Raw genomic sequence first — 23646 nt, 5'->3', positions numbered from 1 at the left:
CAGCTCTTCTGATGTCTGAGGGGGAGTATCCATTGGCCTGTAGAGCCCAGTTTAGGTGGTTCAGTTCATTTTGGAGGAGGTGGGGTTCACAGATTCTTTTTGCAGCTGTGGACAGGTCTACACAGGGACCACCAAACACAGCATTGCCCAAACACAAATCAAGGAACATGAAAGGCACTGCAGACTCCTTCAACCAAAGAAGTCAGCTATAGCAGAGCACCTGATGAACCAACCTGGACACAGCATACTGCTCTAAGATAACTAACATAAAAAGTGATGATGTCAAATCTGTTTCAGTGGTTAACAAAAATGTACATTTTTCTTTTCACCAGTAAATGTTCAATGGGTCAGTGGAGCTGTACAGAACTACCATGTCCTGGAAGATGTTCATTGGAAGGAGGTTCATTTGTCACCACTTTTGATTCCAGACCATATCGCTTCCATGGAGTTTGCACTTACATTATTATGAAGGTAGTGCATTTGATAAAAATCAATGATGATGTGGTATATAATATTTTATTTATTTACTGTATTTGTATACCACCCCTCTCATCCCTCAGGTGACTCAAGGCGGTTCTAATAAGAATCAGTTTTATCAGGCTGATAGAAGATCCTTGCTAACAACACCCACTGGCTACTGTTTATCTCATGTTAATATTTTTAGGCATATGCCCAAAAATTAAATTGTGAATATAACAAATAGGTTTACAAATTTATGTTCACAGAGTGTGACTAATTTACAGTTCCATTACTGAATGTACATTTGATTAGAGGTCCAAATTTGTTTTAGGGCAGTGAAGCAATGATCTATTTTCCCTCTCTTTTCTCTATGTACCTTGCATTATTTTGTTTATTTTTCCTTTTAGAGCCCCATGTTACCACATAATGGAACACTGATGGCTGTGTATGAGAGGTCTGGCTATTCCAGTTCAGAGACATCCCTGACAGCAATCATTTATGTCTCAGGAAATGTAAGTGTTTATCCTATCAAAAAACTGCTGATAGCCATGGACACAGACACTATGGACACCACCAAATAGAGCAGCTACAATTCAAGACAAACTGATTTCAGTTAGGCTCTGTGGTGGATTTAAGAGTAATACACCAACCCCTTCATCACACTAGAGAATGAATCCACAGAGAATGAATCCACCTTAAATCCGGTTTCTGCCTCCTGCAGAATTCTGGGGTTTGTAGTTTAATGAGGCTGTTAAAGGCTCCTCCCTAAACTACAAACCCCAGAATCTGCAAGAGACAGAAACCGGATTTAAAGTGGATTCATTCTCTCATGTGTTGAGGCCCTTAATCACTAGTTACATTTTCAGATACAAGTTTATGCACCTAGAACAACAGAAAGGGAGATATTCTTACAGTCAACATCAACAATATTCTAAGTTCTTCCTGAAAGTCAGTGTCTTTAATGAACTTAGCAATAGCATGACAGAAATGTAAACTGCCACATAATATTTTACATTTATACATATAATGAAGTGTGTTTGTGTGTGTGCAAGTGGGGGGGGGGGTGATCCATGGATGCAAACAAAAAAGTTGGAATAGAAGTCAGTAACTGATACTGTTATTTTGTTTTATATTTACAATCTGCAATACTGTAAAACAACTCAGTAGTATACAGACATGTTCATATTTTTTTATTTAAGGATTTTAACACAAGGTTAATCATTGACCCATCCATACCTCTCTGACACTGCCTTCCTCAATAATCCTATATGCATATTGCTAGTTATAATTAATTCGACAGTGTATATTTCATTTGCTGTTGATTCATAGAAAGCCTAGTCTTTAGTCCTAATTAACACGAAAGGCCTTGCTCCATTTAAAATTCTGTTTGTCTTTTCCATGCAGGACAAAATTGTGATTTCTAAAAATGAAATTTTAACAGATGATAAAGAAATTAAGTGGCTGCCTTATAAATCAGGTAAGACAAATTCAAGGTTCTGCTAGATTTGCGTAAGTTCTATATCATCATCATCATCATTATTGCTGTTTTTGTTGCTATTATTTCTGTCATTAGTATGTTACATAAACCTCTTTGAAAAAGGCAGGATTTAAGTCATATAAATAAATAAACTGTGTTATTAGTATATGGATTTGTCGACCAACCATGCTATTAGGTCAGTGGTTCCCAAACTGTGGTCCGTGGACCACCTGTGGTCTGCAAGAATGAAAATATGGTCGCTGGCCTCACCATTACTACACCGTTGCAATAAGAGCAACTGGTCTCGTGAAACCCTCTTATAGTGCTGAGGCTTATTAAATATGGTTTTCTGTGGGTGAGCAGATGGCAACTGGATGCCATACGTTCTTTATCAAAAATGAGCTGATGTGGTCTATCCATTGCAATTTTCTGAATCAGCACCCCAAGCAGGCCTGTAGCCAGGATTTCGTTTTGGGGGGGGGGGGGGCTAAAAAAATTTCAGGGGGGCAGGTTTGGGGGGGGCTGAGTCTGAGTGAAAGAGGGTCTAGCCTAGCAAACCTTTTGTATCATTACCCCAATACCCCCATGCATATGGGATATATTGAGTATGGTGATCAGATCATGATATGAATAAACATAACAGTTTAAATAATGCACCAGTAAGGCCTTTTCGCGAACCACCATGAGAATTTCGGGGGGGGGGGGCTGAAGCCCCTCAAGCCCCCCCCCCCCCCGGCTACATGCCTGACCCCAAATAACCAAACCAAATCTAAAGTTGACCAAAAACTGATTCATAACTCTTTTGGTATTAATATTGGAGAGTGTCCCTGGTCAAAGTGGTCCCTGGTAAAAAAAAAAAAAAAGGTTGGGAACCACTGTATTAGGTAGTAAAGCTAATTCCTACACAGTGTAGCTATTCAAGCATAAAATAATCTACAAGGATTAAATAGAAATATGTATAAATATGAATATGTATTTAATCATTCCAATACATATAGCATAATTGACATTTTTTCAATAATCCAATTTCTCTTAGGGGACATCACCATCTTCAGGCAGTCATCTACTCATATTCAAATGGCCACTACCTTTGGATTGGAACTGGTTGTTCAAATTATTCCACTATTTCAAGTTTTTGTTAAAGTTGGACTGCAGTTTAGAGGCAACACAAGAGGTAAAGAATTCAATTTCCTTTGGTTCTTGGTTTCAGTGACTTAAGGCTATGAATCTTCATCAAAGAATATTCATAAATGAGAAGAGAACGTCACCAAGTCTTGTGTTATCCTTGTATTCACTATGTAAAACCATTTTTGTTCCTGGGTTATAAATGTCATTACCTAATTGGCTCTATCATAAAAACATGGAAAACATTTATTAAGTTGTAAAATAGTTGTTTTTGTGGAACATCCTGCAGCATGTTTTGTTATAGTTTTTTTAATGAATATCTCATTGAGTCTCAACGAGTTCAACATAGTTTGTGGTAGCCACAAGAACAAAGTTTCTGGAGCATAAGAACTACCCTCAAAGTAAGTACCACACAATTAAACAGAAATAACACTTACAAACCAGGAAGAGAAAATTTTCCAAATTTTGTTACATAGTGTTAACGAACATAGTTGACCCATCATGGTTAGTGCAGTCTTCTCCCAGTTCAGTAAGTGTGGAGCAGATATGGCAACAGATATCCACAAAGATATCCCTTCCTGAATTAGGGGGTTATCACACAAAATATAGGCTGGGTTCATTAGATTCAGCTGTGACTGCCATCTTTCTACCATATTTGTATAAAAGATAATATAAATGCTTACTTACTTACTTAGGCGATCCCTCGTATTCCGAGGATGATGGTCCTCCAAATCCAGGGTCTTGGCGGTGGGTTCATAGGTGGCTGCGGAGCCCTATTCTTGACCTGCATGTTCTCCCGCAGTGAGAACATTGGTTTTCAGCTGGAAGGTGGTTCTGATCAGAGTTGGTTTGACACACCTTTCTCTTGTTACGTTTCTCCCTTTCACCCTCCATTCGTGCCTCTTTGAATTCTGCAGCACCGCTGCTTACAGCTGACCTCCAGTTAGAGCGCTCAAGGGCCAGGTGTTCCCAGTTCTCCGTGTCTATGCCACAGTTTTTAAGGTTGGCTTTAAGTCCATTTTAAAATCTCTTTTCCTGTCCACCAACATTATATTTCTTGTTCTTGAGTTTGGAATATAGTGACTGTTTTGGGAGACAGTGATCAGGCATTCAGACAACATGGCCAGTCCAGCACAGTTAATGGTGTAGGAGCATCACTTCAATGCTGGTAGTCTTTGCTTCTTCCAGCACACTGACATTTGTCCACCTGTCTTCCCAAGAGATTTGCAGGATTTTTCGGAGGCAACGCTGATGGAATCATTCCAGGGGTTGTGTGTGATGTCTGTAGACAATCCACGTTTCACAGGCATATAGCAGGGTTGGGAGGACAATAGCTTAAACAAACACCTTGGTGTCTCTGCGGTCCTCAAACACTCTCTGCTTCATTTGGAAAAATGCTGCACTCGCAGAGCTCAGGCAGTGTTGTATTTTGGTGTCAGGGTTGACTTTTGTGGAGAGGTGGCTGCCAAGGTAGCAGAAATTGTCAACATTTTCTAATATTACACCATTAAGCTGTATTTCTGACACTACAGAGGGATTAGCTGGTGATTGCTGGAAGAGCACTTTGGTTTTCTAAATGTTCAATGAGAGGCCAAGCTTCTTGTATGCTTCTGCAAAGGTGTTTAGAGTGTCTTGTAGGTCTTTTTCTGAATCAACACAGACTACATTGTCATTGGCATACTGGAGTTCTATAACAGATGTTGTAGTGACCTTGGTTTTGGCTTACAGTCTGCTGAGGTTAAATAGCTTGCCATCTGTCCGATAGATGATTTCCACTCCAGTAGGAAGCTTCCCATCAAGAAGATGAAGTAACGTAGTGTTGAAGATGGGCAATAAGGTTTGGGCAATAGCACATCCCTGTTTGACACTTGATTCCATGTTAAATGGATCACTTTGGGAGCCATTGCTGTCCATGTAAATGCACATCCTCATTTATTGCCTTGCTAGATACAATTTGTTCATGTTCTCCTGCCATGAAGTTAACTTGCTCTGTGTACCCAGGGGCTTTTTAATACCCATCTGTCATGTGACTACAAATTTTTGTTTTGTACAAATTCTTGTCAAATTCATCAATAAGTAGATTTTAGTCTAGGCTTCTGCTGAGGTGGGTGGGATTCTTGCATGTAGTATAGTATGGCCTGGGATCGTCTACAAAAAGGCTTCCACATACTCGAACAAAGGGCATTAGAACTATGTTAGGTCATATATATCGCTGATTGATTTGTTTTTTCAGTATAAGCTTAGGATGCTACATGTTTTAATGTTTAGACAAAGGCTGTTGCATCAGCTAGAGTTGATTGTGAAAAACTCTGGCCTCTACAGTTTGGCACAATTTAGACACATCAGAACTTGTTTATTCCAGGTCCATCAAACCTTAATGACACAGAACACATTGTATACATTACTATATGTAAAATATTTTAATATTTTAATGGTTAATATCATAATTGTATTTTATAATTTGGTTGTTTTCTTAATGTTAAACTGTTTGTACTATGACTGTTTGTTTGTTGGCATCTAATGATTGCCAGTTGTGAGCCACCCTGAGTCCCCCCTTGGGGGTTGGGAAGGACAGGATATAAATGTTCTAAATAAATAAATTTAATAGAGAACAATAGCACAATTGTTATGCACTGGCCTGTCACATGACTAACCTGTCACCTTTTCATTTTTGAAAAATATTCTGGCGGTTTTTTATTCCATGCATTTCCCCCCATATCACCAGGGCTGTGTGGTAACTACAATGGAGAAACAGCAGATGACTTTATGACAAGCATGGATATTATTGAAGGAACAGCACCACTTTTTGTGGATTCTTGGAGGGCGGGAAATTGTCCCGCTGCCATTGAAAGAGACACAGATCCTTGTTCTATGAGCCAGTTAAACAGTAAGTATCTTGCCTCTTTAGGGGTATGTGTGTGACAATTACTAATAAATGCACAAATCCACAGCCATGATATCATCCTAAGTCTGCGCTAGATTTTTTTTTTTAAGATTTCAGTTTGGATAGGTCAGAAAGAATGTCTATGAATGAGAGCTCCTGTAACTAATATCACTTCCTGGTTTTTGTTTTACTGATTAGCATCTCCAGTCCTAAAAACCAGAGAACTGGAGTATTGGGAAGAGAAGTTTTAAATTCCACAAATTAAACTCTCTCACACACAACTTATTAATTTTGTGGCGTATAACCATGGTTTCATCTAGTTGGCCCTCAATTAAGGAAGCTTTTAGTTTCCAAGATCTAAGCAGGGCTGTTTTGATATTGTTCTTTGAAAGGCTCTCATTCATAGAGTTGCCATAAGTGAAAGCTGACTTGACCGCAGTTCACTGCAAAACTTCCCTATACAAGTCAGTGGTACGAGTTTAGACCTTACTCACTGTCTGTAATAGGTAATAAGATGCTGGATGCACTTACACAAGTGAAGTGAAAAATTGTCAGACTGCCTTTCATTAATTTTATGCTAACGACTTGGCTTTATATAATTATGTGATAGTACTTTAATGTGTTTATATTAGTGTATTATTGATGTGATGTTTTTAAACTATTGTGTATGAACCCCCTTGTTGTAAACCGGCCTGAGTCCCTCGTTGGAGGTGAGAAGATCGGTATATAAAAGTTCTAAATAAATAAATACATTTTCTTCCATTCCTGTTTCTGTACTGTGTTGCAAGGCTTTTTGTGCATCATTTCCTTACAAAAACATGTTGCATGAGTTCTGCTTATGTCAACCATATGTGTACACATTTTTCAAAAAAATCTGTTTTTGCTTTTGTAAACATATTTGAAACATATACATAATTTTACCAGATTTCTTCCTCCAAAGTGCATTATAGATGTCACAAACAGAAGAATTTTAAGGAAATGAGTTTTCTGTGTCATTGCCAGTCTGGAGAGGTGGAAAACAATGACTTCTTGAAATCCAAATCATTACTTTCCCACCTCTACTTTTTGGTTTACTATGAAATTGCCCCACCCGCAGGAAATAAGTGATTTGGCAGTTGATAAACTCCATCCACATCATACTATCTAAATCAGTGTTCCTCAACCTTCCTAATGCCCCGACCCCTTAATACAGTTCCTCATGTTGTGCTAACCCCCAGCCATAAAATTATTTTCGTTGCTACTTCATTACTGTAATGTTTCTACTGTTATGAATCATAAGGTGATCATATAGTGGAAACTACTTGATTGCACATTAGTACTGCAGTCTTACCTGCAGTTTGTATCAGCTACAGGAACATATAAATACACCTTAATTTACTGGTGTTCCCACCTATAACTGACTGTAGAAGTGGGCAAGTGCAGAGTATCAGAAATGGGAATTTCCCATTACCACTGTACTAGGCAAAACTAGAAAGAGACCACAAGAAGATCACTTCCAGTTATGTGTGTACACGTGTGCCTTCCAGCCACCTGTAAGAGCTGTAGGAGAATCGCATGTTGTAGAGGCTGCTGGAGCTTTCATTCCACATGGAGAATGGATTAATTAACAGAGGCTGGAGCAAAGGAGGGATTTGAGAGAAGTCAAGGTGCATAGAAATGGCCTCCATACTCTATGATTCTCACACCCAATCCACTGAAATAAGAAGAACAAGTAGCACTATTCGCAAAAGCAACTCTCCCCACACACTAGACTTTTGTCTCAAGCAGTATGTGGTGCCTTCAATAAATTTCTGTCACATGGAGACTTTAAGGTGACCCTATCATGGGGTTTTCTGGGACTGAGAGTATGTCACTTGCCCAAGGTCACCCAGTTGGTTTCCATTACCAAGTTGAGGAATCCGATTCTGATTTCCAGAGTTGTGTCCAATGCTCAAAATCACTACATCATGTTGTCTCATCCCAAAACTAATATGGCTGCACATACTTCTCTAGGGAATTTAAACTCTGTAGTTTAGGAAAAGGCTTAGATGTACTAGCAAATGTTTATCAGAATGAGGAATATTTTATTGCTAATTCTGTGATCAAAACAAGCAAATGGTTAATGCTAAATTGCACAAGCAGCCTTTGTGAGCTGTAAGTTAAGAGGAAGAAAGTAAACTTTCAGATATTAGTATCACAAAAGAGAGAAGAAAGTTGCTCTGGAGAGGATCAAAATGTACAAACTGTAGCAATTTTTTGCTGTCTAAAAATATGTTTTACCTGTTAATTAAAATTAAATGAGATTGGTTTGTCCTTCTGGATATCCATGAAAAGCAAATAACATTATAAACTTGGTCATGAGTTTTCAGAAAACAGGCTAGGCAGGACATAAAAATGATTACAAAACATGACAGTTTGTCAGAGTATTCCCACAATGATTTTAAATTGATCTTTTCCTGTGGTATGAATAAATGGAGTTGCCTAATGCCTTTGATTGTATCTCTTGTTTAGAAATGTGTGCAGAAACCCACTGCTCCGTTCTTACAAAGAAAGACGCAATATTTGCAAAATGTCATATTGTGGTGAATCCTGTTCCATTTTACAAGGTAGGGACTTCTTGCCAAAAGACTGAAACAGCAAGAAAGTAAAACATTTCATTGGATGGGTGATTTATACGTTTTGGTAGACCCATATGTTGTTCATTAGAACCTGATGAGTTTGCCTTTTCTTTCAGATTTTTGTGTTTAAAAGACTTTAGTAGCTAAGTGTTTTCCATACCAGTAAGTTGATGAAGGCAACCTGTTTTAGTTCAAATTTTAAATAAGTTCTCTGAGCCACTAAACCCTAACCTGAAAATGTATTCAGCACCTTGGACAGCTCATGCTAAAACCTAAACTAACTCCTCCCCCTTAATAATCAGAAACGTGTTGCTACTACCATCTGCTGTGACATGAGAAGCAAGGTGGGTGAAAAATAAGCCAAGGCCACAGCTAAGGAAGGAGGAAATACACAACAGCATTTTGTAGAAAAACAAAAGAGAGTAACACTAATCCTGAAAGAAGGGGACCAGAGGAAGCATATTCAGATTTCTAATAAGAGAAGCTCTATGGGCTTGAGCCAACACAAATCTGTGTTTCCAATTTTGCCTTATAATAACATAAGATATTTTTTTTGCTTGGGCTGCTAAATATGTTCTGAATCTAAATGTTAAGAAAATAGGGCAGAGAAGAATCTAACCCCACCAAGGAAATCCATTCATAAGAGTGAAAAGAAATAGAATAAAGAGGAAGAAGAATCTGTTCCAGAAGATTATGAGTACTTCGTTCCTCTGAAATGCCACATGGATATTTCTTCCTCTGCCAAATGTTCACTGTCATGATGATTGAGAACTACTGATTTACAATATTTTCAGGAAAAGTTTCATTAAAAATGCTTTCATTAAACAACCAAAAATTGTAATATAAAATAATGTATAAGGAAAAATTTCATAGATACAAACGAGATAATGATAAAACTATAAATAACTAAACTACACTACAAAAGACTAAAATACAAGATGAAAAATGAAATACAAACCAAGGAAAGAAAAAAAACACATGGCTTCCATCTACCTAGTTGATAGATATAATTGATAACCTATCCTAGGCAACAGCTGAATTTATATAGTAGAAAAGAACTGTTTGACATGGGCACTGCCATCATTTGATAACTGAATCTTCAGGCAGTAACTACTGAATATGTATAAGATGTCACAAATCAAAATACAAATACAGAACATTCACATCAAAGCTTAAATAAAATGGGGTGAGGGTCACACAAGTGGTACCCATGGATGTAAACCCATCCATACACTCTACTAGTTAGTATTTCTGGCCTAATATTAAAGTAACATATCTTGTCATTTATTTTAGAGATGTGTCTACCAAGCCTGTAACTATGAAGAGACTTTTCCATATATTTGCTCTGCCCTGGCATCATACGCTCGTGCATGTGCTTCAATGGGACTGCTTATTGGGAACTGGCGGAGTACTGTAGACAACTGTAGTAAGTACACTCCAACTCCTACCAGGCCTTCATTAGAATTGGTCAAACATTTGTACAAGCTGTCATCACTATTAGCACAACCTGAATTAAATGAACTATTTTATCATCCTTTGTGGGATTCTTAAAATCTAGACATTTACAGTTTGATACCATTTTGACTGCCATGATTCCTAGGGAATCCGCTATCTGGTGAAGCTCTTTGAATTCTCTCCAACAGATAGTTCTAGTGCTACAGTTCAGTGGAGGACATTAGAGAACTCTGGTGCAGAATCTAAAGTTTCTCTATGATACATTAACAACAAATACAGGAAGCCAAGGCAGGAATACACGAAGCTAAGACAATTGAAGTTGTATAAAACTACTGTAAATGTGTAGTGTAAATACATTCCCTAACTCTAGCACAAGAGCAAAACAGCTCCTCATCGTCCCATGATAAGTGGCAGAATTGTTCTCAAAGAATCATATTTTGATTACTAAGACTAATAGACATGTTGTCCTGGGCAAATATCTAAGGAAACATTAATTTAAGATGACACTATGTGATCTATGATAAGCACAGTCTTCATAAAAATATATAGACATTTAGTTTTATTTGCTTAATGTTCATCACTTTGAGCAGTTTACTCTTATGAGCAATGAAAAATGTTATTTTAAATTTCATAAAGAGCAAAAAGATGAATTGCTGTGAGTTTCATGTGCTCATATGTTTCTGTTCTAATGAGCACTTAAGTATGGGATAGTGTGCCTGAAGGGATTAAAACAAGTTTAATTGTTACTCAAGGACTGTCTGAAGTTTTTCCAGATGCTCCACAATCTGAACTTCACCTAGTAAAAGATCAGTATGAGTGTATCTCCCAGATAAGCTACATGGTTTCTGTTCCCTCCCACCCACCCAAAGAAAAGGTGGCATTGGAATATTTGGATGCAAGTTGAAGGTTTTTGAGCATAATTATATTCTTCTTCCTTTTGCTAGCCATTGCATGTACTGGTAATCAGACATTCAGCTATAACACACAAGCTTGTGATCGGACATGTCTGTCCCTCTCCAACCGAGAATTAGAGTGTCATTCTGCTGACATCCCCATTGATGGCTGCAATTGTCCCAAAGGAACTTACCTGAACCACAGAAATCAGTGTGTCCGTAAATCTCAGTGTCCTTGCTACTTGAAAGACAGGAAGTTTATTCAGCCAGACCAGTCAACCATGATTGGTGGAATCACCTGGTAAGTATCTGTTAAAAATTAAGAGCCTTTATGGGCTTGCTTGGTATAGTAAAAGTTTCCTTCATTAAAAATCACACTCTGTCCAGATCCTGCAAAAAAGGTAAACATTGGTGGAACTTTTTAAATTTTGAAGTATATATATCCCAGAGTTTCAAAACAGAAAAAGGGGGATGTAAATGTAATAAACAAAAGTATACTTTTTATCAGGGAAAGGAGATAACTGGAGCACAATCAAAAATAAAAACAGAAAAACTAAAGATTGGTTATTTCTGTATTAAATTCAACGATATGCCCATATTTGCTTGAAATATCAGTATGCAAAAGAATATTGTAGTATGCTCAAGACTATATGAGAGAACAAAGTTAGTAGCATACACATATGAGGAAGTAGACTTAAGTCTATGAAAGTTTATAGTTAGCCCTATGAGATCCTTTTAGATGTTTTCCTTGTTTATTTATTAACACTCTTCATCTATTGCCTTTCCATCTAACTGTGGTAGCAAGTCTAGAAGGAAAAAAATATGGTCCTTGTAATATATTGTGTGTACTATCCCTACTACATAAACTAATGTTATCTTTGCACTCCGATTTAGGTTGTTTACTATACTATACCCTCCCCAGGATCTGGATCAGTTAAATTGCTTGTTTGTTCAACCCTGGCTGGGTAACATCAGTCCAAAAAAAGAAAGAAAAAGATAGACTGTTCTTTTGGAAACTATGCAGGCTCAGAGTTTAAATTAGAATTAGAGTACCATTCATTTACTTCATTTACTTCATGTATCCTAATACACATTTTCTCTTCTAGCTACTGCATTAATGGGAATCTGAGTTGTACTGGCAAACCTGTAGATCCTGCAGGTATGGATCTCGTTGCATTTTTTCCAGAGTATCTTTGCTTCCTCTCATGTTGCAAAGATATCACTTCACACTTGTGTATCTTTTTTTTTTCTTTAGAAAAGTGCAGGCCTCCCAAAAAATACATTTCATGTTCCTCCAACTCAGGAAGCAAGTACGGAGCTGCCTGTGCGCCAACCTGCCAGATGCTGGCTACTGGAATTCAATGTGTGAGATCAATACACTTTCAGTAATCACTATGATATCAAACACAATTGCTGTATTTCATTCATGAAATGTATTCATTTTTTGCCAAGGGGAAACCTTTACTATTACCTTTAGGGATAATTTGTTTGCTCACTCTTCACAATACCAAAACTTACTGCCTAAGGTGACACTATTTGACAAAAAATCTTCCACAATATTGAGAGACACACTTTTGCCAAAGGACAGCTCTAGAGAACACACACTTTGGGAGCAGCAACATGGTTATCACAGGCAAATGGAATTCTTTCTTCGTAATTTCCATCCCCTAGCTCCAACATGCAATTAGAGCTCAGTGAATGAAAAGATGAGGCTACACTTTTCTAGGGGAAAGTCCCACTAAACTTAACAGGAATTATACATATGTAGAATGCCAAACTGGTGACTGCCTTACATCAGGTCTCTTTATGCATCTTTCTTTTAAACTTGCACGTCACAACTATTATCCCATTAATGCTTATGCAATAGAAATGATCAGATCCTAATCATACATGTATGCAAATAAGCATACATACAAGTGCTCTCCCAAATGTGGATGAACTGTTTGTATAGGGACAGATTCCACAAAACAAACAAGGAACCCAAAATACCCAATTATGAAAACAAGCAACTTCCCCCCCCCCCCCCCAAGTATTTTCCTTGGAATTACTACTCCTGGTAGAATGCCAATGCAGGAGAAAATTCTGTGCAACTATTTCTTCTGACCAGAAGTTTAGATCATTTAGGACATAATCTCATGATCATTTACATGGAAGATAATCTTATTGAATTCATTATGTCATTATTTTGAGTAGGCATGCACGGGATTGTGCTGCTGTTCAAGTGTAGCACTATCTATATCCTTCCAGCCACATATCCATTCAGAAATAGAACCTATATAGCTGGAAGGATGTTTAAACAACTCTGTTTTGAAATATTTCCACTAATAATACTTTTTCCCAGAAGCATAATGGAATCAAACAGCCACTGCACTTTATACTTCCAGAAAATTAAGAAACTTTGACTGAATAGTATTTTTTAAATGTAATTTTATTACAAAGTTTTAGACTAGAGTCTCATAATTCAGTCCTAAAACTATATTTGGAAAAACGCATATACTTTTTAATTTCACAAAAACACAAGAAAGGGATCATCCTAGCAAAGAATCTCTACGGTTCTTTGATAAAACATGTACCTTGTGATAACTGTAGGACAACTACATTATTGAGTGTGTTTAACTCTGTTCTTTCTAAAGTAAACTAAATTATCTGCACTTCATCACATTTGATATTTACAGTTATTGCACAAGAGCTTGAACAATAAATGAAGACTGTGTGAACCTCCAGGTACTGAGTGGTAGACCTAGCCACCACATCTACTAAAAGGAGTGATGAAACTAGCAGTGGAACAGCACATTTTCCACCTTTGTCTTAGAGCAATTTGTTTCCCTGGCTGTCACAGATCTAGAAGTACTGTACTGTGTTGTTCAATAAAGCCAGGTGTATTAAACGTTTGACATGTAGTAATAGGTTGTTCTTTTCCAGGTCCCCAGCAAATGTGAGTCAGGGTGTGTTTGTGATGCTGGACTATATGAAAAACTAGATGGTACATGTGTACCACCTGATGAGTGCCCTTGCGAATATGGTGGCATCTCATATGAAAAAGGAGAGCAAATTCAGACTGAATGCAAGACCTGGTAAGACTTCAGGGTTCTGTCCTTGAGTATCCTTGATCAAACTGTGCATGTATGCCATCCAAATAAACCTAGAAAAAAAACAAAATTAATTATGTATACTACTATTGTCAACTATTAAATTTGTACCAAAACATAGTAACATGTAACATCTGGAAATTAAGTTGTCATCACTCAAAGACCTCAAGGAAGAGAGTAAACTTTGTAAGTTTCTCACAAGTCTTTTTATTCCTTCTTAGTACCTGTGCCAGAGGAAAATGGAAATGTATCCAAAATACCAAATGCTCATCAACATGCAGCCTCTATGGGGAAGGGCATATCAACACGTTTGATGGACAGCGATTTGTATTTGATGGCAACTGTGAATACATTTTAGCTATGGTAACCTTATTATATTGGTACATCATAATCCAGCAAATGTACTACTGGTTGTTAAAATAAATATACAAGCAATTCCCACATTAAGGACAAAATAGGTTCTTTAGGTTTGTTCTTAAGTTGATCTTCTATGCAAGTCAGAACAGGTACATTTTTCAAGTTTAACTCCAGCCAAACATTTTTAGTTTTGGACAACACAGAGAAGGGTTAACAGTACACCCCTGTAATGTTTGTTTTGCTAAATCTATGCCCCTGTTTAGAAAATTTCACCTCATTTTCTGTCCCTGTGACAATTGGAATTTGGACATTTTGGAGTGTTGTGGAAACAAGGAAACAAGCATCAATGGAGAGACCTTTTCCCCATAATAACTCTTAACAGGAGTAATTCCACTTCCTAGGAGCAGATTTCTTCTACTTCCTATTGTTTCAGGCATAGGGGGTAAAATTCAGCACAGAAGTACAGAAGTATCCAAGGCAAGTGCCTTGTCATGTTCAAATTTTTCTCTGCAAGAATTTCTGATAGTCAGGAAACTCCCTTTTTATTAAGGATGAAAAGATTATTCACTATCCTTTCCATTCTTACTCTCATTTCATAAAATGTATTGCACTTTTTTGTCAGTGCAACCTCTTTGGGATAAAATGATATGACTTCTCCACAGAAAATTTACTCTAAGAATTTAACACTATTCTGGTTTCTTGTTTCCCCTGAAAACCATTATTATGCATGGCATAATAAATGTATTCAAACTGCCACAGAAACACACAGCTTAAGGGCACCACCCCTTTGCATTGATTTGGTCCAGCAGGCTGAACCACAAAGTTCATTAAATAAGATAACCCATATCAACCAACTGATCTCTAAAACTTTGAGGCAACTGTCTCAAGGAATATCTCTCCAACTATTTATAGCATGCTTAGAGAGCCTATCTCATTTATATTTGCATTAACCCTACAAAACTGTGACAGGCCATCAAAAAAGATGTCTTCAAATGGAGGATTGCATGACTTAAGGCCACCATAGCTGAATCTGGCATTTAGCCCCCTCACTCCAAACAAATCCTCTAAGGCCAATATCATTTTAATGCTATGTTTGGGTGAAAACCCTTCAATTTTGTTTGATGAAAGCCTGGGAGTTTCTACTGTGCATTTTAAATCCACACAGATGCTTTGCTACCTGGACCAATCTAATAATTATATGACTGTGCTTCTTTCCTTAGGATGGTTGTGGCATGGGTGGCTCTCCCCACACTTTTAAAATAGTGACTGAGAATGTTGTCTGTGGAAACACTGGAGTCACCTGTTCCAGGGCAATCAAGATTCATCTTGGGGTAAGGACAATATGTAGTTCTTGCTGTGCAGTGCTGAGTTTTCCTCACTTGTTCCACAGTGGAATGTGAGCAAGCAAGCAACCCTCAACATAAGACAATAGCTACTTTATCTTTGTTTCATTTGGAAAGCTAATTAGACATTTTGTTGCATTTCTTTTGGGGGAGAAAATGACTACATGCTGACAGTGTTCTTGGATCTACCAAGGGCCCAGTGCAATAATTTTTATTTCTATTTCATTTTAATAGGGTTTTTTTACTTACACATAGTTCTCCTTGCAGAATATGACTATCACTTTGGCAGACAGAACATACACTGTGTCTGGTTGGAATTCCCATACGGAGTTCTTCATAGAAGAAAATGCCCTGTACTTGGTTGTTGAGATCACAATACCTGACAAATATGATATGATCCTTGTCTGGAACAGACACATGAACTTATTCATCAAGATTTCCAGAGAAGCAAAGGTAATGTCATTTTCTAAGAAATTCTTCACTTTTCTTAATAAATTATTCCTATTCTTATTTATACCCCACTTTTTCTCTCCACAAAGAAACTCAAAGCAGCTTACATTAAAAGCATTTTAATACAATTTAAAACCTACAAATATACAAACATTAAACAGAATTAAATAACAATTGTATTTAAAATTTAATAGTTGAAATTCATCAATTCATTGCTGATGGGCAAATGAGTGAAAATGAAAAGGTAATAACAGTGCCATAACCCCAAGATTGTTGCTATGCTGGGGTTGAGGTAAAATGTGGGCATAACATTATGCAAATATGAATTTGGTTGTCCAAATGAAATTTTCTGTCATACTGCAGTGATTTAAAACTTTAATTGAACATTTAGGACCCTATCACACACAAAGCAAAAGTCCAGTAGACAATTCATGGCTTTTATGGACGGGATACATACTGCATACATACTGACTAAATCACACTTGCAGCTCTCTCCTTCCCATATCTTATAAAATAAGGCCTTTTGACTGATCACATGGCTGACAGATAACTCCTCCCAATCCATCCAATATTCCCCTACATCACTGCTTCTTTGTCAGGATTCCAAATGGGGTAACTATCACTGTCCCCCACACTTGCTCTTCCAGGCATGTGCTTGTATTTCTGCTTCCCCTAGTGCTCCCTTCCCATTAGCCACACCTCCTCTCCTGGGCACGCACCTGTCTCCTTCCCTTCTCTAAAAAAACTAATAATCTACAAAGGGCCATGGAAATACACTGGGTGCCCTTGGGCAAGCCACACTCTTTCAGTTTCAGAGAAAGGCAAAGGAAAACCTTGGACAAACCTTGCTAATGAAAATGTTGTGATTGCTTGGCCTTAGGGTTATTATATGTTGGAAACAACATGCACAATTACTTAAATTACTAACAGTATGCTGCCTCTTAATGACAACCAAAACTTGGGGTGGCTAACTCACTCTTCGGATGAGGGAAGCACAACCTATACAGCCCTCTTCTCCCCCAGCTTCTATCCATACATTGCATGGATGAAAATCTAAGCACATGTGTCCAAGAAACATTAGAGTGTGGTCAAGGCTACAAACATTATTAATAAGGAAGAATGCACAAACTAAGAGAAGTTGCAGTGGTTTGCTTGTACCTGAGCATGCTGAAAAGGCAGAATAGCAGATCATTAATTAAGACCATCCCTGCCAAATGGGAACATTAATGCTCCTATACATCCCCCCACCAAAAATACTTTGGCCTATATGTTCCAGATCACAGCTATTGGGGAAGAATGCATAAAACCCAAACTTTCAGGAAGCCAAAAGGCTACTCCTAGCAAAGAAATGGGAGTGTAGAAGCAGATTAGTATTTTACTTTTTGAATTTATGGTACTTCTGGATGAATGATTGAGCTGGACTTGCACTTCTTCCCCCTTCTTAGGTGCTTCTTCTGGATCATTCACTCAAGTGTGATGACTGCTGTGTACCTTATTAACCCTAATTTTGAAAGCTAACAAAATGTCCATGATTTACTTTGATGCAATCTAGGATCACCTCTGTGGTCTATGTGGCAATTACAATGGAAATATACGAGATGATTTTGAAACCAGAACTCGATATGTGGCATCCAATGAACTGGAATTTGTAAATTCCTGGAAGGAAAACCCATTGTGTGGAGATGTATTCTTTGTGGCTGACCCATGCAATAGGAATCCTTATCGCAAAGCCTGGGCAGAGAAGAAGTGCTCTATTATCAACAGTCAAGTATTTGCTGCCTGCCACAGTAAGGTAAAGCAGAGAGTGAAACCCTCATTGGTTTCAATATTTGCCATTAGTACAAGTCACAATCATTTTCCCTTTATCGCCTTTCAAACTCCAGGTTTCTTTGTATTATTTTAAACATCAAAAACCTGTTAGATGTTGACTTTAGCACACATAGAAAGCTACACTTTTTGGTCAGCAAAATAGATTCTAACTGTACCACTGAATACTATATTGTTAGCATTAATAATTTCAGTACTGCAGTGTTTGATTTATATATAAACATCTGAGAAGGAAATGTGTTTTTCCTGACCATGTTCTTGTCCATCTGAGTGACAAACTATAGTCCATAAAAGTGCAATGGCTGATATCAGGGTTGAGGAAAGCACAGTGACAAAGTCTGCTTTGAGGTCCCGAGAGCCCCTGATCTCTTACCCCCAACATGCCCTATAATTATGTCTAATGGGGCTGCCCACTCCAGCCTCTATCCAATTCAAAGTCCCAACTAGAAGATGTCTATTGAATTAATGGTAGCCTAATAAATCAACATGTGCAAATTTTGTTAATTTAATGGATTTATTTTTGTTGAGATTAACAATAAGATCCAGACATGTTGTAGTCCTTCAATTCAGGAAGAAAAAAATTCAGATGGTCATTATTTGTATTGTGATCAATAGAAACTCAAAAGCCACACAAGCCTTTGAGATCTCCAAAACTCTTCAGCAGGGTAGATGGTTAAAAAATTGGAAGGTGGCAGGAATCACAGATGTACAAAAATTGTTTTGGCTAAATTGTGATTTAAAATATTGCACTTACACTGTCAACAATAAAATACAGTCTCAATATAGAGACTGAAAACACACAATTTAGACTGAGTTCTGATACTGAAAAATATGTTATCTGTAAACATTCTCCGGATCCTCCAGTATGACTCTATGGCAATGGTTCTCAACCTGTGGGTCTCCAGGTGTTTTGGCCTACAACTCCTAGAAATCCCAACCAATTTACCAGCTGTCGGGATTTTTGGAAGTTGAAGGCCAAAACATCTGGGGACCCACAGGTTGAGAATCACTGCTCTATGGTGGTGTTGAGCCAGGGTGTGCTTTGGTTGTGTGTTGGAAGGGACCACAAGGACCATCCAGTCAAAACCCTCTGCCTTGTGGCCTCTTCTAACTCTATGATTATATGACTCTAGCTGCCTTTTATTTCAATAGAGTTTGCTATTATCCATGGCTTCACATATCCATTCAAAACTTGGAAATATATTTTCCACACAGATACCAGATGGGTGTGGGTCTCATATTGTATTTGAAAATAAATATTTGCTTACACATAACTTCCAGTTTATTGCTTCTGTCCCTGCTCTAGGTATACCGGATGCCATATTATGAAGCTTGTGTCCGTGATTCATGTGGATGTGACACTGGAGGAGACTGTGAATGCATGTGTGATGCCATTGCAGTGTATGCAAAAGCTTGTTTAGATGTTGGTGTATGCATTGATTGGAGAACCCCTGACTTCTGTCGTAAGTTTCTAATTATCACTTTAAAGCTATAGTAGGAGCTTTATATGTTCATATAATAATATGCAGAACAAGATCACACTTTTTAAGTTTGCTTGTAACAGAAACTAAAAGAGAAAGAATTAGTATGTCTTGAGAGTAGTATTTTGAAACTATGCCCTAAAGATCTGTTGTATGTCTCAAAAGCTTATTAGAGCTCTTTGGTGAAAAGATTGTAGTGATGAACAATTAGACCACAGGTAACTTGTCTTCTGTTAAGGATAAGGAGTATGATTTTCATGGATTCTAGATGTTGCTGATCTTTTTCTCTGTAGCCCCAGCCAATGCATCCGATGATGGAGGATGAAGATGTTTCAACAACACACTTTCTTCTTTGTGTTTTTGTTTTAGTGTTTTGTTTTTTACAAATGTAATATCCATAGTAACAATCACATTCTCCTCTATCTTAGCTGTTTATTGTGACTACTTCAACTCCCATAAGAAGAGTGGCATGGTTGGCACTTATTATTACTACGTTAATGAGTTAAATTGCACCTGGCATTATCGGCCCTGTAAATGTCTAAACATGTCAACATCAGTGGGTGTCAATATTGAAGGTAACATTCTTTATTTTTTTAAATGCAAACTTGGATTGGCCAATTGTTTAAGCAACCATAAAGAATTGTGCATGGAAGTCTTTCAAATATAATTTTCCCTGCTGGCAGGTGACATGTTAAAACTATTCATTGTCAACATAATATCAGTTCAAAATTGTCTAACAATTCTTCTCTTGAGTATTTCTGCTCTGTCTTTTTGTTCTGTTTTATTTTGATGTAATATATTACTTATGTAGCCTGGCCCCCTATGCTTTTAATACAAATTGCAGAAATCTCATTAAAAAAAATAACCGTTATGTCTTTCTTGTGCTGATTGTGAGAAGCCTCAAAGTGAATGAACTCTCTTCAGGGTGTTTTGTTGAAAACAGGCCATTTAGTCAGATTTCCCCCCACATCTCTTGTTATGAACCAGAAGCCTGCTATGTTTTGTTCTGATTCAACTGCTACTATCAAACAGAACATGAGACTATGATCTGAAATGCAGGAAATTAAAGGCTCAACCTAAACCCTTTATTCAATCTTTGTCTCGAGAAGATGCCACCATGCCTTCCTTACTAATTCACAGACAAAATAATTAAATAAAATTACAGTGGTTGTTTTTTTAAAAAAAAAATGCTGAATGACCCCCATATTTATGGAACCAATATATGCGGTTTCCATGCAAGCTATGCCCTCTTCTCAACACATCTGCATTTGCCCTACTGAAAATAATAGCTTTCACTATTATCTACAGTTCCACATATGCATGCAATATCCAGATACATATCTCCTACTGATATGGGGTTCGTATACTATTTAAAATGTTCCATCCAAATACGACTAGGAAGCTGGGTGAAAGTGGACAAGATGTTTTTAAAACTTTTACATGTTTCATAGGGAAAAAATGGGACTAAACTCTCCTACTTGAAAGCATGCATCTTTAATTAGATCTTCAGTATGTCTTTACAAATTGACAGTGGGCTTTATTGAATCTTTTTCTGGTCCTTAAATCTACCTAAAATATTTGCTGCATGTCTCCTGGACAATAAATGTATTCTTTCTTTACTCACAGGTTGTTACAACTGCTCAGGAGATGAATACTATAATCCTAAGACAAAATCCTGCGTGCCCTGTGGTAAGCAAAGATGTTCACTTTCAGATACCTTGCTTGGAATAATTTTAGAACTAAGAAAATACATTTCCAAGTCAATTATATGTTTACTGATTCTACTGGCACTTTTTCCTTACTGTGCATAAAATGCAAATGATTACAGCTTTCTTTTGCAATATAGTTTATTTTAGACAGAAGATGGATTTTGATCCTAATATTTAGGCACTGAAGAGTCATATTGACATCCATCTAGTGTTTAAATTGCTGTTTTAATTTAATTGGATATTTATGTTATCTATTCAATTTTATATTGTACAGTGCTTTAGATCCCATGTTGAGAAAATACTGGGAAATCATATCAAGCAAACAATACAATTTGCTTCACTATAAGAAGTGTAGTCTCTGTTATAGTGGTTTAAGTCATTGTTATCAAATATCATCAAGCTGACATCTACTTTCGGGGATACCATGAATGGGAGACTTCCAAATTACCCATTTATCAATACTGTTTCTCAGATCTTGCAGACTCACATTTTAAGACACTGCTGTATACAGTAAAAAAAAGCAATCACAGTCCTTAAAAAACACTGAAAATGTATCCTGATGCTTATGAAAAACATTTTCCAGTAGCTGGACACTTCTGCATTTGTATAGAACTTAGAATTCTTCCTTATGTTTTTGTAAACAAACATCTGCTTTCAATATATGCAGGGACATGAGAGAAGCCTTCCACAAGAATGGTAAAACATCAAACATCAGGGCGTCCCCTAGGCAATGTCTTTGCAGATGGCCAATTCTCTCACACCAGAAGTGACTTGCAGTTTCTCAAGTCGCTCCTGACACACACAAAAAACACAGAATTGCAAAACAGATAAGACAAAGAATATGATTTGTTAATATAAAGAAATTTTCATCAAGGAAAAGCTGATATTGTTATAAATTATTTAAACACTGCTCAATACCGCTAACAAATTAGTTGGGCACCACTGATGACCTCTCTTCTTCTTCTGCATAGGGAAACCATATAACCACAAACTTTTGTCTATATGGCTAACCACAATTTGCTGTACTTTTGCAATTCACAGCATATGTTATTTTCCTATGGTCTCCTGCCATGAAATCACACACATAAAGAAAAGAAAATGGTGGAGACTTTTGTCTTCCAAACCCTGAACCACTTTAATATTATAAAACAGTGTGTATTCCACATTATTCTCACATATTTATCTTTTCAGGTATTCCGCCACCAACACCCACACCAACACTGACACCGACACCAGCAGGTGAGTACAATTTTTTCAAATGTATGCTAAAATTTCATGATTCCTTTTAGTGAGTAGTCTCAATTTAGTCTTACATGAATGTGATGGATAGGTCTGTTGATAGAAGGCTTTTGATATAGTAAAAAAAAAAAAACCTCAATGAAGATATTTTTCCCCTGATTCTTCCCTCCTCATTACACACCTTCTTTTATAATATCATAGAAGATCTGCAAATCTTCAGAGGATATCAAAGGACACAATGATCTGCATGGGAAATTGGGAATTATATCAATGATATCTCCCTCCATCCCACAGGCAGAATTATGTAGAACTCTATTTTGCTCCATACTTTACTCTCAAAGTAGGGGATGGTTCTGCTAATGGAAGCAAAAATATAGATCCAAAACCACAATCTTTACAGTGAAGGAAAGTGTCCATTTGCCAATACTGCCCGATAATAATGAATGGGTCATACAGATACATTACTAGTTATTCATAATTTACGGTGTGTCCACACCTTGTTATGTGCATCTGTTTCTGCTTTGCACCTAATCATGAATGAGCCAAATAATGCTTTGTGTGGACTCAGCAGTGCTGTCAAACTTTTTTTAAAAAAAAAAAGATTAAATTTATTGACTGTCAAAATTAATACAATATCTATAATGCAACAAGTTACCCCTTTCATTCCAAACAAATCCACCCATACCCATCCCTCCCCCCAATACATACATTTTAAAATACAGTTCCCTCAAATACCTGCATTTTTCACCATTGCTTGTCATAATAATGGTGCTTTATCTAGTTGTTAATCCAAAATGTCACTTGATCATATGGTGGTTTGATTTGGCATTGTTTTGACACAAATAACTAAAGTATCGTTTCCATGTAATGCAAAATACGTTTTTAATTTCATTTTTGTTACTCTTATTTTGTTTGCTAACTTTTCTGATAGGGCTATAGCCCATATTTTGTATAAACAATTCCTTACTGATAAATAATCTATTTTTCCCAGGTTTTGGAAATTACTACCCTTGCTGCACATATCATAACTGATATGTGTCTTCATATGATAACCTTTATTCTCCTTCTTGAATAAAGAGATCATTAGTAGTGCCCCGTTAAGATTGGGGGAGAATCTAAAATGGCAGCCTTTAGCTGAAAGTTTCACCTAACACCATCTTTTAGCAGAGAATGGGGGAGTATGTTCTCTCATTCTCATTTACTTCCTTCCCTCAATACCATGGCGCTTTTCACACTACATAAGTATAGTGCTAGGGTTCCA

General features: G+C 37.2%; 1 protein-coding gene across 1 annotated transcript in view; it reads left to right on the top strand.

Annotated features, from left to right (window-relative positions):
- Positions 1-23646, top strand: part of MUC6 (mucin 6, oligomeric mucus/gel-forming) — a gene marked incomplete at its 3' end in the record, with an annotated part of 71367 nt that overhangs the window by 37476 nt on the left and 10245 nt on the right. The window contains exons 10-28 of the mRNA XM_067466468.1: positions 333-471; positions 867-971; positions 1864-1936; positions 2973-3110; positions 5787-5948; positions 8436-8530; positions 9836-9968; positions 10942-11191; positions 11997-12049; positions 12146-12255; positions 13813-13964; positions 14201-14342; positions 15557-15667; positions 15947-16132; positions 17682-17921; positions 19263-19419; positions 19866-20012; positions 21064-21126; positions 22338-22385. Coding sequence (XP_067322569.1) covers positions 333-471; positions 867-971; positions 1864-1936; positions 2973-3110; positions 5787-5948; positions 8436-8530; positions 9836-9968; positions 10942-11191; positions 11997-12049; positions 12146-12255; positions 13813-13964; positions 14201-14342; positions 15557-15667; positions 15947-16132; positions 17682-17921; positions 19263-19419; positions 19866-20012; positions 21064-21126; positions 22338-22385 — 2504 coding nt within the window. The remainder of the gene's footprint in view (positions 1-332; positions 472-866; positions 972-1863; positions 1937-2972; positions 3111-5786; positions 5949-8435; positions 8531-9835; positions 9969-10941; positions 11192-11996; positions 12050-12145; positions 12256-13812; positions 13965-14200; positions 14343-15556; positions 15668-15946; positions 16133-17681; positions 17922-19262; positions 19420-19865; positions 20013-21063; positions 21127-22337; positions 22386-23646) is intronic.

This window comes from Anolis sagrei, chromosome 1, assembly GCF_037176765.1.
Source record: "Anolis sagrei isolate rAnoSag1 chromosome 1, rAnoSag1.mat, whole genome shotgun sequence".
NCBI classification, from domain to species: domain Eukaryota; kingdom Metazoa; phylum Chordata; class Lepidosauria; order Squamata; family Dactyloidae; genus Anolis; species Anolis sagrei.
This window is presented reverse-complemented; position numbering and strand designations above follow the sequence as displayed.